At 39.7% G+C, this 13,495-nt stretch overlaps 1 protein-coding gene across 1 annotated transcript in view; it reads left to right on the top strand.

Annotated features, from left to right (window-relative positions):
• Positions 1–13,495, top strand: part of ERC2 (ELKS/RAB6-interacting/CAST family member 2) — an 859,053-nt gene that overhangs the window by 365,028 nt on the left and 480,530 nt on the right. Inside the window, exon 6 of the mRNA XM_052641926.1 lies at positions 1,763–1,930. Within this exon, the coding sequence (XP_052497886.1) occupies positions 1,763–1,930 (168 nt within the window). The remainder of the gene's footprint in view (positions 1–1,762; positions 1,931–13,495) is intronic.

Genomic DNA, 13,495 nt, shown 5'->3' with positions numbered 1-13,495 from the left:
GTTTCCAGCACTTGTCATCACCTCTGCCCTTGCTGGGATCTCCCAGCTTCATCTTGCTGTCTGGGACAGAAACTAGAAAATCTCTCTGCTTTCCTACCTCCCCATCACCTTTGACATTTTAAAAACACTACTTTGGCTCTCCTTTCTTCAACAAGGGTAAGGAAAGGAGACTGGAGTGGGTTGCCATTTCTTTCTCCAGGGAATCTTCCCAACCCAGGGATCGAACCTGGGTTTCCCGCACTGCAGGCAGGCACTTTTACCATCTGAGCCACCAGGGAAGCCCTGATAACATCTTTATTTCTAGTATTTTTCTGCCCTGATGTGTCCTACCTAGGACTGATTGCTGTCTTTAAAATCATAAAATGCCAGGCACATAGAGATAGTCAGTCCTTACCTCTTTCTTTTATAAGTGAAGAAACTGAGGCTGAAGACTTGGTGTGGGCAAGAGAGAGTTATTTGTCCTCGTCCTCACAGGTAGAAGTAGCACTGATCACTCAGTGGTTTTTCTTTGTGACCCTATGGACTATAGCATGCCAGGCTGCTCTGTCCATGGGATTCGTCAGGCAGGAACACTGGAGTGGGTTACCATTCCCTTCTCCAGGGAATCTTCCTGACTCAGGGATTGAATCCAGAGCTCCTGCTTTGTAGGCAGATTCTTTACTGTCTGAGCCACCAGGGAAGCCCAGATAGAAGCAGAACCTAAAACCTAAGTGTCTTTCCTTTGTTCCAAATCTCCTTTGACTCTTTGTCCTTATAATATTTATATATCTATTTATTTTGTCTTATTACAGTATTCCTGCTCCTTTTTTTTTTAAAAAAAAGGTTTTTGTTTTTTTCTGTATTCATGTAAACTTTACTTGCAAATAGTATAATGAGCAAATGTTCAACAAGATATGCTATGAGACACAGCAGTCCCCAACTTACCCCTGTCCCATTCTTTTTCCTCAAGATCACCTCTTTAAACTCTTTATGCCTGGTTATTTTGATATCTCTCAATAACATGCTTAATTGCTTCCTAGTGTTGATGTTGCTTCTATCTATCCAGTTCCTAGTGTGGAAGGTGAGGATTAGAGTCGTCTGTCATCCCAGTGTCCTGCGTCACCCACGTAAACATTTTTTGCACATGATCTTCGGAATGTTAACATTAATAAAAAAGCTTATGTTTCCCCATTCTATTGCCAACATTTGAAAAGCAGAAATTGTAGAATCTAAATTTTTTCTTTAGTGTTTGTAAAGCAGTCTTTCATGAAGCTGTAGAATAGGTGTCATCCACAGCATTTTCTTCCTCTAACAGCATTTGCTTCATCTTGGCTACACGTCTTTTTCTAATTTAGGAGTGCTCCTCTATTGCCAGCCTTATTCTCCCAGATGTCCATGGCATGGCTCATTGCGTTCTCTGTATTCCAGGAGGATGCTACATGGCATGAACAGTGTTGTGCCCTCCCTGGGCTCAAAGGTACTGAGAATTCACGTGTGACAGTTTCCCAACTTTTGGCTTTACAACATGAGATGACTTCATAATGTCTTATTTCATATAAACCTTATAATTAAAAAATATAAATATCACTGATCAGGTGCACATGCAGTAGGCGTTTAAGGTAGATGTAGGCTTTAAAACACATGGCCTGGAGCTGCCCATGAGCAGTGTTTGATCATGCTGCTGAGAAGGTGTACTGCTGCCCCGCCCACCTCCCAGGGCAGGATGTAGTTACTGGTGACCTCTCTGTAAAACTGCAGCCTTTTTTCTTTCTCCTGATTTCAGGTAGATGCACTGAGATTACGGCTAGAAGAGAAAGAATCTTTTCTCAATAAAAAAACGAAACAGCTGCAGGACCTCACAGAAGAGAAGGGGACACTGGCTGGAGAGATTCGAGACATGAAGGATATGTTAGAAGTGAAGGAAAGGAAAATCAATGTTCTTCAGAAAAAGGTGAGTACCTGACGTAAGCACTTCAGATTGAGAATTGGTATCATCCATGTTTTGTCATTTCAGAGAAACTTTTGAGTGTGTGGGAAAGAAGAAATTATTGTTCAAGAATTTTACATTAGTGAGTGTAAACTTTAAACTTACCGATATTTAACTTACTGGCGATTGTATCATGTCAGTTTTAGCACAGCTTGATGAATTTACTTATTTGATCACCTGGAAACTAGTAATTTTTTTTTTTCATTTACTAGCTTAAACATAGAGATAATTGTACAAATTTAGATATAAATCTAAAACATATCATTAATTTTTCCTTTACTCAGAATTGAGCAGTCAATGTGTTTTGTGGGTCTTAAAGGTATTTTAGGTGCATTTTGTATTTGTATAAACTTTAGTAGCTCTTATCCTGTCAGAATCATACAGATCTTAGTGGGTGTGAAGTAATATTTACGCCCATTACTTAATTGGAGTCAGTGAGACAATGTGTAATAAGGTGCAATACAGTGATTTAACACAGAAGATTCTGGACTTCTGAGAAGAGCTAGGGCTCTTCTTTCTTTCATTTTCTCCACAGTAGGGGATCCAGATTTAGGGACAACACCCAGATTTTTCTTTTGAAGAATTCCTGTTTGCTATTGTGTACAGTTTTGGTGGGATCAAAGGGTGCCCTGCCTTCCCTAGAGAAAAGGGTAGGCAAGAAGAGAAGCTAATACCCGCTCTTTTGAGAGAAAGAAGCTGTTGGAAAACACACAGGGCTCTCAGATTAACAGGCAGCAGCATGGAATCTGAGCAGAAACCAGTGTGGAGAAGTAGGAGCTGGCTGGCCAGGGCACCGCCATAGACAAGCATGTCACCAGGCAGCTGCAGACGAATGGGATCTAACTGGCCCTTCTCCTGGTGACATTTGCTACCATCACCTCTCACTTTATTTGTATTGACAGCACGCTAGCTGTTTTTCCTGCTTCAACCCTTACTTTTCCTACTGGGTGTTCTTAACACGCAAACTGGAGTAATTCTTTTAAAACAGAAAACTGTTCATATCACACTCTGACCAAACCTCTCCAGTCACAACAAGCTACCTAATTTGTGGAGCCAAGTGCAAGATGAAAATATAAGACCCTTTATTCAGACTTTATTGAGAATTTCAGGATGGTCATAGTGAAGCATTAAACTAAGTATGGGGCCCTTCTGAGTATGGGGGCCCTGTGTACGTACGTAAGTTGCATGCCTATGAAGCCACGTCTCCATCCTCAGTGGTTTCCATCCTCACAGGATATTCTCATTAGTTATCTATTTTATACATCAGTTCAGTTCAGTTCAGTCACTCAGTCGTGTCCGACTCTTTGCGACCCCATGAATTGCAGCACACCAGGCCTCCCTGTCCATCACCAACTCCTGGAGTTCACTCACACTCAAGTCCATCGAGTCAGTGATGCCATCCAGCCATCTCATCTGTTGTCCCCTAGTAGTCTGTATATATCAACCTCCACCACCTAGTTCATCCCAGCCCCCCTCCCTCCTATATCCATGTTTGTTCTCTACATCTGTGTCTTTGTTACTGTTTTTCAAATAAGATCATCTGTACTTTAAGATTCCACATACATGCGTTAAAATATGATATTTGTTTTTCTGACTGACTTCATTCTGTATTATAGTCTCCAGGTCCATCCTCACCTCCATAAATGATGCAATTTTGTTCCTTTTGGGGCTGAGTAATATTCCATTGTATATATGTACCACATCTGCTTTATCCATTCCTCTGCTGATGGCCATTTAGATTGCTTCCATGTCCTGGCTATTATAGATAGTGCTGCTATGAACATTGGGATGCATGTATATTTTCAAAGTATGATCTTCTCCAAATATATGTCCCAAAGTGAGATTGCTGGATCATATGTTAGCTCTATTTTTAATTTTTAAAGGAATCTCCATACCGTTTTCCATAGTAGCTGTACAAATTTACATGCCCACCAACAGTGCAAGAGGGTTCCCTTTGCTCCATATCTTCTCCAGCATTTATTATTTGTAGGTGTTTTAAATTATGACCAATCTGATAGTGTGAAGTGATACCCCATTTTAGTTTTGATTTGCATTTCTCTAATAATTAGTGTTGTTGAGCATCTTTTTATGTGCCTCTTGGCCATCTGTGTGTCTTCTTTGGAGAAATGTCTAGTTAGGTCTTCCATCCATTTTTTCGAGTTGTCTCTTTTTTTGATATTAAGCTTCATGAACTGTTTGTGTATTTTGGAGATTGATCCTTTGTCACTTGCTCCATTTGTAAATATTTTCTTGCATTCTGAGGATTGTCTTTTCATCTTATTTATGGTTTCTTTTGCTGTCCAAAAGTTTTTAAGTTTAAATAAGTCCCATTTATTTATATTTTTATTTTCGTCACTCTCAAAGGTGGGTCAAAAAATATCCTGCTGAGGTTTATGTCAAACAGTGTTCTGCCTATGTTTTCCTCTAAAAGGTTTATAGTGTGTGGCTTTACATTCAGGTCTATAATCCATTTCAAGTTTTACTTTTAATGTATGGTGTTAGGAAGTATTCTAATTTCATTCTCTTATATGTAGCTCTCCAGTTTTCCCAAGGATTTTTTCTCCATTGTATATTCTTTCCTCCTTTGTCATAGGTTAGGTGACCATATGTCTCTGGGTTTATCTCTAGGCTTTCTACATACTGTTTAAAAAATACTGCTTTCCATTATGGTTTATCCTAGGAGACTGGATAGTTCCCTGTGCTTTATAGTAGGACCTTTTTTTTTTTTTTAATCCATTCTAAGCTCCCTCATTCTTGAGGAATAAATGGCAGCACTTTACTCAATAAAGATTTTGGGAAGGCACTTTCAATGCAGAAGTGACAAACAGCTTCTTTTGCTGACATGAATATTTTTTAGAATTTTAAACTGCCTCCTCCTGCCCCCTCCACCAGATTTAAAAGTTTGGAGTCAGTTTGGAAGTTCTAGAACAAAGCAAGTTATGTATTATGGCTCCTTTGGACAATAGGATAGCAATCCCACTTATTTAAACTGTGCCGATGATGGATTTGGAAATATTTCATGTATATTTGGAGAGGTTGTTTAGCTTAAAGTTTTCAACATAGTGATGGGGAAGGAGTACTATTATATCTGCAGTGTAAAAGAGAAATAATATCTAAAGAAGTGATGCACACAATTCAAAAACCACTTCAAAATGTGGAAATAATACAGGAGCTGATGAGCTAATGAAAGATTGTCTTTGGGACTGAAGACTTCTTAGAGTTTTGACCACATTCAGCATAATTGGCTATTTTTGGGCAGGCCCAGATTGGAACAGCATAAGCTTTGGATTAGGGTGTGTTGGAATGGAAGAATAATAAACTCGTGTCAATGTCAGAGGTTCAGTGTTACTTAATATTTCTTTCTCATAGACTCTCTGGCAACCAGCACTGTGTTTTGATGCCAGTAGGACTGGGTATGCTCCTTTCATAGCCATGTTTAACCTGGTGAAGCTAGGCTTGCACCTCATATCTGTCAGCTTTGCCTTCAAAGCCCTGGGTCTCAGAAGTCTTGTGTACTCCATAAGCCATGTGCACAGGTCACATGTCTGGGCAGCAGGCACAGACTTGATGCTCTAAGCCTTTTGTTACTTGAGGAAGGAAGTGAAATTGAATAAACAGAGAACCCCAGGTGGCATAATATCTCTGATCAAACTTTTGTAGGGAAACAGAAGTCATTGATAATAGATTTTGTCCTACCATACATGTTTTGGGCTTTACTCAATAATTCCAAGAAATATAGAATTCTTTTAGTACAGGTCAAAAAGGTGCATGCATGAAAATTGTTTGGCGTATTATCCCTGTGCAGCTATGATACTGAAGTCAGAGGAGCAGCACAATTTTCATGCAGCTGCCGTAGCATTCTGTTCCCATACCTGAATTCAAGCTTCCACTGATGAAGTGCTACCTTTTTGTAGGAAATGTCATAAAACCTTGATGACATTGTACATTTGGAAAGTGTATAATGACTAGGATTTTAGGACATGGTAGCATTATTTGAACCAGATCAAATTCAGACTGCTGTGTAGCTCCTAGATTCTTGCAGCATAAATTTACTACCCAAGAAAAGTTTGCTTTTTAAAAAAAAAAAAATTAAATTGGACAAAAATTCTATCTCCATTTTCATTCTAGGCCTCTGTCTCACAAGCAACGTGAATTTATAGAGCAGAGGTACTTTATTTATTAGGGGTAGAGAAACAGATGGTGATCTCTCTGGACACTAAATTCACTAGCTGCCTACTGAGCTTCATGGATTGCCCTGTGGGTTGGAAAGGGCAGGGAGAGAGAGGTGTATAGTTCGCTCCTGGGAGTGGTGAGTGTGGACCTGCCCCTTTTAGCAATTGTATTCTACCCCTTTGGAAATATGTTGGTGCAAATTCTGTATGACAACAGAGGAAAGAAAGCTACAGGAGTATGGTTATTAGTGTAGTGAGTTGCTTCATGAAATGTATATTAAAAAGAAACTCAGAAGATGACTATGAAACATAGAGATTTCCATGTGAGTGTAAAATTGATGTAAGGTATGGAAGACTTTTTGTCTTATTTGAGCTCTTTTTCAGTGTTAAACATTCAGTGTTAAAGAGATTTATTGGCAAATCTCTTAGTTTTTAAACATGTGAAAAATCATATTCATTTTGCATTTAGTAGTGTTCCCTGTGTGTCAGTCAGTCACTACTCTAAGTCCTGGAGGTTCAGAGAGAAAAAAGACAACTCTCCAGTCCTCAAGAAACTGACAGTCTGGTTGGGGAGGTAGACTTGTATAATGTGGTCTGTTAGTAGAAATAAAGCACTTGATGGATGCAAAGAGCAAAAGCTAGTTCAGGCTTCCTTAAGCAAAACAATATTTACTACAAGAATATCCAGAGACCCAGTAAATTGCTGGTAGAACCATATTAGGGATGATCAAGAATCAGGACAACTCTGGGAAACCAAGAGAAAGCAGACAGTGCCTTGACCATGTAACGCAGAGTTTCTGATTAAGTGTCTTCTCTGCCACTGGCCACCCTCACACCTTCCCCTCTTTGCCCTCACATCATGCTGTTGGTCAAGATTCAAAGTCCTGGGCCAGAGTTCCAAAGTTCACACAAATGCCTCTCATTAACAGGATCTAACCAGACCCTACCTAAACGGAATCTGGGAAATGTGGTTCTTAGCTTTACTCCTGTGGAGAAGGCAATGGCAACCCACTCCAGTACTCTTGCCTGGAAAACCCCACGGACAGAGGAGCCTGGTAGGCTACAGTCCATGCCGTCACGAAGAGTTCAACATGACTGAGTGACTTCACTTTCTCTTTTCACTTGCATGCATTGGAGAAGGAAATGGCAACCCACTCCAGTATTCTTGCCTGGAGAATCCCAGGGACGGGGGAGCCTGGTGGGCTGCCGTCTATGGGGTCGCACAGAGTCAGACATGACTGATGCGACTTAGCAGCAGCAGCAGCTTTACTCCTGAGCTTTCCACTCAGTTTTCGTGTCACTTAGTTTGGGAGGTCTTTGCTGACACTGTAGACTGGGAGAGCTTTTACACCCCCTAGAGAACCTTTTTTTTTTATTTTTTTTTTACTCACTTTGAAGTTATGCACCCCTGCACCCCTTTAGTGAATGTTGTCTTCCTTCCCAGGGCTAAGCTCCTTGAATGCCCCAGCCATCATGATCAGGATATCTCCAGCTCCTTGCAAAATTCTTTTCAAGTGATGGTTCTCAGTCAATATGCATATGATGAATAAATTATGTCAGTAAATTCTGAATGAATGAGATTTTGGGAGAAATTACTTTGAGAGTCACTCCTTGCCCAAGAATATTGATAGCTATACAAAGAGTCATTTGCCCCAGTGAAATGTCAAACCCACTTGTTACTCCAAGAACAGTGTATTCTGTGTAGCTTGCAAGATGGAACTGTCCTGTGAATAGAAAAGCACAGGTAAGGAAATAATTGCTGCTTTACCTGCATCTATTCCATTACTCTGGGAAAGTAAAGATGGATGAAGACTCTGAGTGAGGGAGCTTAGTCACTCTTCCTTAATTTTCCCTTTTAGTTAAAAAAAAAAACTGTTGCATTTATAGAAAATACTGTTTTGTTCCACAAAGAGGATGCTACTTCTTTCATTTCTGACTTCTAACTTACTGGTTTATTAGAGGCATGGCATTAATGAGAATGATACAGTGAAATTGCTGCCTATCAATGGTAATTTCCAATTATGATCATGCAGATGATAATTTTCATAACAGAAGAATAATCCGCTATTGACTGAATTCTTACTATATACAGAACACTGTACTCAGGGCTTTGAATCTTTGAGTCCTTACCAAAATATATATATATATACTGGCATGTAGATACAGTTAAAATCCCTATTTTTTAAATGGGACACTGGTTTAGTAAGTGACTTGCCTATAGTCACATGGCAAGGAGGTGATCTATCACCTAATTTTAACTACCACACTATTCTGGCATTTTTCTATTTATGATCCTGCCTCCCTCATGAGACAAGTGGAATCATTAACTTTTGTAGTCATTGTTTAGTCACTCAGTTGTGTGCAGCTCTTTTGCGAGTCCATTGACTATAACCCGCCAGGCTCCTCTGTCCATGAATTTCCCAGGCAAGAACACTAGAGTGGGTTGCCATTTCCTTTTCCTGGGGTAATTCCCAACCCACAGATCAAACTTACATTTCCTCCATTGGTAGGCAGATTCTTTCCACTGAGCCGCTAGGGAAACCCCCTCACTAATTTTTAGGAATTAGCTAAAACATAATTTGAGCAATTTACCTAAGGCTGATACACAAGGATGCCAGTTTTTAATACCAAATTGGCAGAGATGTAGCTACTAAATAACATGATGAAAAATAGGAAAACAAAAAATATGACATTAGAACTGGATTTTTTTATGATGTGTATTAATCTGTTTTTAGAAAAAAAGATAATAGTGACCTTCAGTTTATCTTTTCCTCCATGAAGCTCTTCATGTACCATGAAGCTTTTGGACTGTTTTACAGCTTCTTTTTCAAAGGAGTGCAGCATTTTTGCTCTCATAGTATTTTCACTTTGTTTTGGTTCTTGGCTTTTAAAGGACTGAGACCTTGAAAGATGTTTTGAGACATCTAAGCAGCTTTCCTGGACTAGTCGCAGATGAACTCATGGTTCAGTAGACTCCTCGCCTAGTCCCAGGGGGAGCAATCTGGGAAGCTGTTCCACTTTGTGGTAAGCTGGTCACCTAAGGTCAGACCTCAGTGTAGGCAAGTTTGCTCTATGTTTGAAGCCAGGAACTTGGCTGACACTTGGGGTTTGGGGCTACAACCAAGGTGGCTGTGAGTCTAAGGCAGTGTCCTCACCTGGACTGTACTTTTACAAGCCCCAGCCCTCCAGAGGAACAGTTGGCAACGTCTGGAGTTCTGGTTGCCACAGCTGAAGGATCGCAGCAAGTGTCTGGAGGGGAGAGGCCAGGGGTGCTGCTAAACATCCTACAGTGCACAAGGGACACCCTTCCCCTTGGCCCCTGCTAGAGCAGATTACATGTAGACTTTTTCTGGCTTACTGGGGCCCTTTTCTTCCTCTGTTTGGACCACCCTTCTCATCTTGGATCATTATGCTCCTTGCCTTGAGATAGTAATCCTTAAAGTGAGTTTTACTTAATATCATGGTCATTTATCTGTAACATTTTTAGCTTTTCTCTGGCATGATTATAGGACGTTAACAGAGGTGAACATCTTGGGTGTGTGTGTATGTGTGTGTGATTCAACTATTAATATTACTTTGTGTTTTATAATTTTCACATGTTCATCATATAATATGTAAATCACATGATATGTTTCACATAATCACATATGTTAAAAAGAGTACATTTATACCACTCTTGAAGTATTAAAATTACTAGAATTGTTAAAACTGATCTGATTGTTCTGATCAAATCAACTGCTTTGGAGAGGGATGATGGTTAATTTTAGTATACGGAATATATGATAGAAATAAAACATCTGATTTAGATAGAATAGATGTGGGTCACCTATCAGGTATCACCCAGTTTAAATTTCTGTAGCTAAATGCCAACATTTCAGTCATTTGGAAAAGATCATTAAGACTATATTTTTCTGACAAAAAATGCACTTCATTTGTTCATTGTTGACTGAGTGTCAGTTAACCTATGTTGCTTTGATATCTGCAGCTAAAAAAGTATTGTCTAGGTTAGCGTTCGTGATTTGCCAGTTTTCTCTTGAAATTGCCTTCTTCGGTGAAAAGTATAAGAAAAAGATAACTTACTGTATTATATGAGCTTCCCAGGTAGCTCAAATGGGAAAGAATCTGCCTGCAATGAGGGAGACCCGGGTTCAATCCCTAGGTTTGGAAGATCCCCTGGAAAAGGGCATGGCAACCCAGTATTCCTGCTTGGAGAACTCCATGGATAGAGGAGCCTGGTGGGCTATAGTCCATGGGGTCGAAAGACTCAGACATGACTGAGTGACTAACACACACACAGTATATTATATAATAAATTCTCAATGTATGTTCTGTGTTTGGAGGGTAGCTGTATGTTATTGGGTCTAAGAAAAGCATTTTGAAAATTAAAATTTTCGAAAAAAAAAAAAAAACATTTTGAAGCATCTCAAAAATGACAGAAAGATCTCTGTTTGATTCCAAGGCAAACCATTCAATATTACAGTAATCCAAGTCTATGCCCCAACCACTAATGTCAAAGAAGCTGAAGTTGAATGGTTCCGTGATGACTTACAAGACCTTCTAGAACTAAAACCAAAAAAAAAGATGTCCTTTTCATCATAGAGGACTGGAATGTAAAAGTAGGAAGTCAAGAAATATCTGGAGTAACAGGCAATTTTGCCTTGGACTACAAAATGAAGCAGGGAAAAGGCTAACAGAGTTTTTGCCAAGAGAACACACTGCTCATAGCAAACACCTTTTTCCAACAACACAAGAGACGACTCTACACATGAACATCACCAGATGGTCAATACTGAAATCAGACTGATTATATTCTTTGCAGCCAAAGATGGAGAAACTCTATACAGTCAGCAAAAACAAGACCAGGAGCTGACTGTGGCTCAGATCATGAACTCCTTATTGCCAAATTCAGACTTAAATTGAAGAAAGTGGGAAAACCACTAGACCATTCAGGTATAATCTAAATTAAATCTCTTATGATTATACAGTAGAAGTGACAAATAGATTCAAGCAATTAGATCTGATAGACCGAGGGCCTGAAGAACTATGGATGGAGATTCATGACACTGTACCATCCCCAAGAAAAAGAAATGCAAAAAGGCAAAATGGTTTTCTGAGGAGGCCTTACATATAGCTGAGAAAAGAAGAGAAGCGAAATGCAAATGAGAAAAGGAAAAATATATCCATTTGAATGCAGAGTTTCAAAAAAAAGCAAGGAGAAATAAGAAAGCCTTCCTAAGTGATCAATACAAAGAAATACAGAAAAACAATTAAATGGGAAAGACTAGAGATCTCTTCAAGAAAATGGGAGATACCAAGGGAATATTTCATGCAAAGATGGATGCAATAAAGGACAGAAATGGTATGGACCTAACAGGAGCAGAAGATATTAAGAAGAGGTGGCAAGAATACACAGAAGAACTGTACAAAAAAAGATCTTAATGACCACAATGCTGTGATCACTCAGCCAGAGCCAGACATCCTGGAGTGTGAAGTCAAGTGGCCCTTAGGAAGCATCACTATGAACAAAGCTAGTGGAGGTGGTGAAATTCCAGCTGAGCTATTTAAATCTGAAAGGGTGATGCTGTGAGAGTGCTGCACTCAATATGCCAGCAAATTTGGAACACTCAGCAGTGGCCACAGGACCAGGAAAGGTCAATTTTCATTCCAATCCCAATGAAAGGCAATGCCACAGAATGTTCAAACTACTGCACAATTGCACTCATCTCACATGCTAGTAAAGTAATGCTCAAAATTCTCCAAGCCAGCTTCAACAGTATGTGAACTGAGAACTTCCAGATGCTCTGGCTGGATTTAGAAAAGGGAGAGGAACCAGATATCAAATTGGCAACATCCATTGGATCATAGAAAAAGCAAGAGAATTCCAGAAAACCACCTCCTTTATTGACTGTGCCAAAGTCTTTGACTGTGTGGATCACAACAAACTGTGGAAAATTCTTCAAGAGATGGGAATTCTAGATCACCTGACCTGCCTCCTGAGAAATCTGTTTGCAGGTCAAGAAGCAACAGTTAGAACTAAACATGGACAACCCTGCTAATTTAACTTATATGCAGAGTACATCATGTGAAATGCCAGGCTGGATAAAGCACAAGCTGGAATCAAGATTGCCAGAAGAAATATCAATAACCTCAGATATGCAGATGACACCACCCTTATGGCAGAAAGTGAAGAGGAACTAAGGAACCTCTTGATGAAAGTGAGAGAGGAGAGTGAAAAAACTGGCTTAAAACTCAACATGCAAAAAACTAAAACCATAGCATCTAGTCTCATCACTTCATGACAAATAGATGGGGAAACAATGGAAACAGTGACAGACGTTATCTTCTTGGGCTCCAAAATCACTGCACATGGTGACTGCAGTTGTGAATTTAAAAGACGCTTGCTCCTTGGAAGAAAAGGTATGACCAACCTAGATAGCATATTATAAAGCAGAGACATTACTTTGCCAACAAAGGTGGGTATAGTCAAATTTATGGTTTTTCCAGTAGTCATGTATGGATGCGAAAGTTGGACCATAAAGAAAGGTGAGCCCAAAGAACTGATACTTTTGAACTATGGTGTTGGAGAAGACTCATGAGAGTCCCTTGGACTTAGGAGATCCAACCAGTCCATCCTAAAGGAGAACAGTCCTGGGTGTTCATTGGAAGGACTGATGTTGAAGCTCCAATACTTTGGCCACCTGATGTAAAGAACTGACTCATTTGAAAAGACCCTGATGCTGGGAAAGATTGAAGGCAGGAGGAGAAGGGGACAACAGAGAATGAGATGGTTTGATGGCATCAACGACTTGATGTACATGAATTTGAGCAAACTCTGGGATTTGGTGATGGACAGGGAAGCCTGGTGTGCTATACAGTCCATGGGGTCGCAAAAAGTCAGACATGACTGTGGCACTGAACTGAACAGACTAAAAGACATTTTACTCTGGCATCATTTAATACATTGTCTTTATTATGACATCAGGTTGATGTCAAGGGTTTCAGGGAAAATTCTACAGAACAAACAAGCATGCGTGTTTCCTGTTCTTATATGGATTTGCCCAGTGAGCAATGTTCTAGGGAAGAAACAGCTTGATTTTAACCAGTTGATACTATTGATCATTTTATCTCAATGAAATGATATTTCAAAGGTCACTTTGTATCTCTTGATTGGAGATGGTGGCTTCCTTGGTTAGCCTTAGTTTCTTGGGAAAGCAGTGAATTCACCATCTGTCTCCATTGTGTATATTGCTCTTCTTCTAAGGAATTTGAAGTTGCCCTTCTCTTAGAGATGACTTGATGAGATTACATTTTGTCATCAAAAGAACCAAAGCTAAAAAATTCACCTTCTGGTGGAGAA

Source organism: Budorcas taxicolor, chromosome 1, assembly GCF_023091745.1.
Source record: "Budorcas taxicolor isolate Tak-1 chromosome 1, Takin1.1, whole genome shotgun sequence".
Classification (NCBI taxonomy): domain Eukaryota; kingdom Metazoa; phylum Chordata; class Mammalia; order Artiodactyla; family Bovidae; genus Budorcas; species Budorcas taxicolor.
Note: the sequence above shows the minus strand (reverse complement) of the source record. Positions and strands in the feature narration are given on the sequence as shown.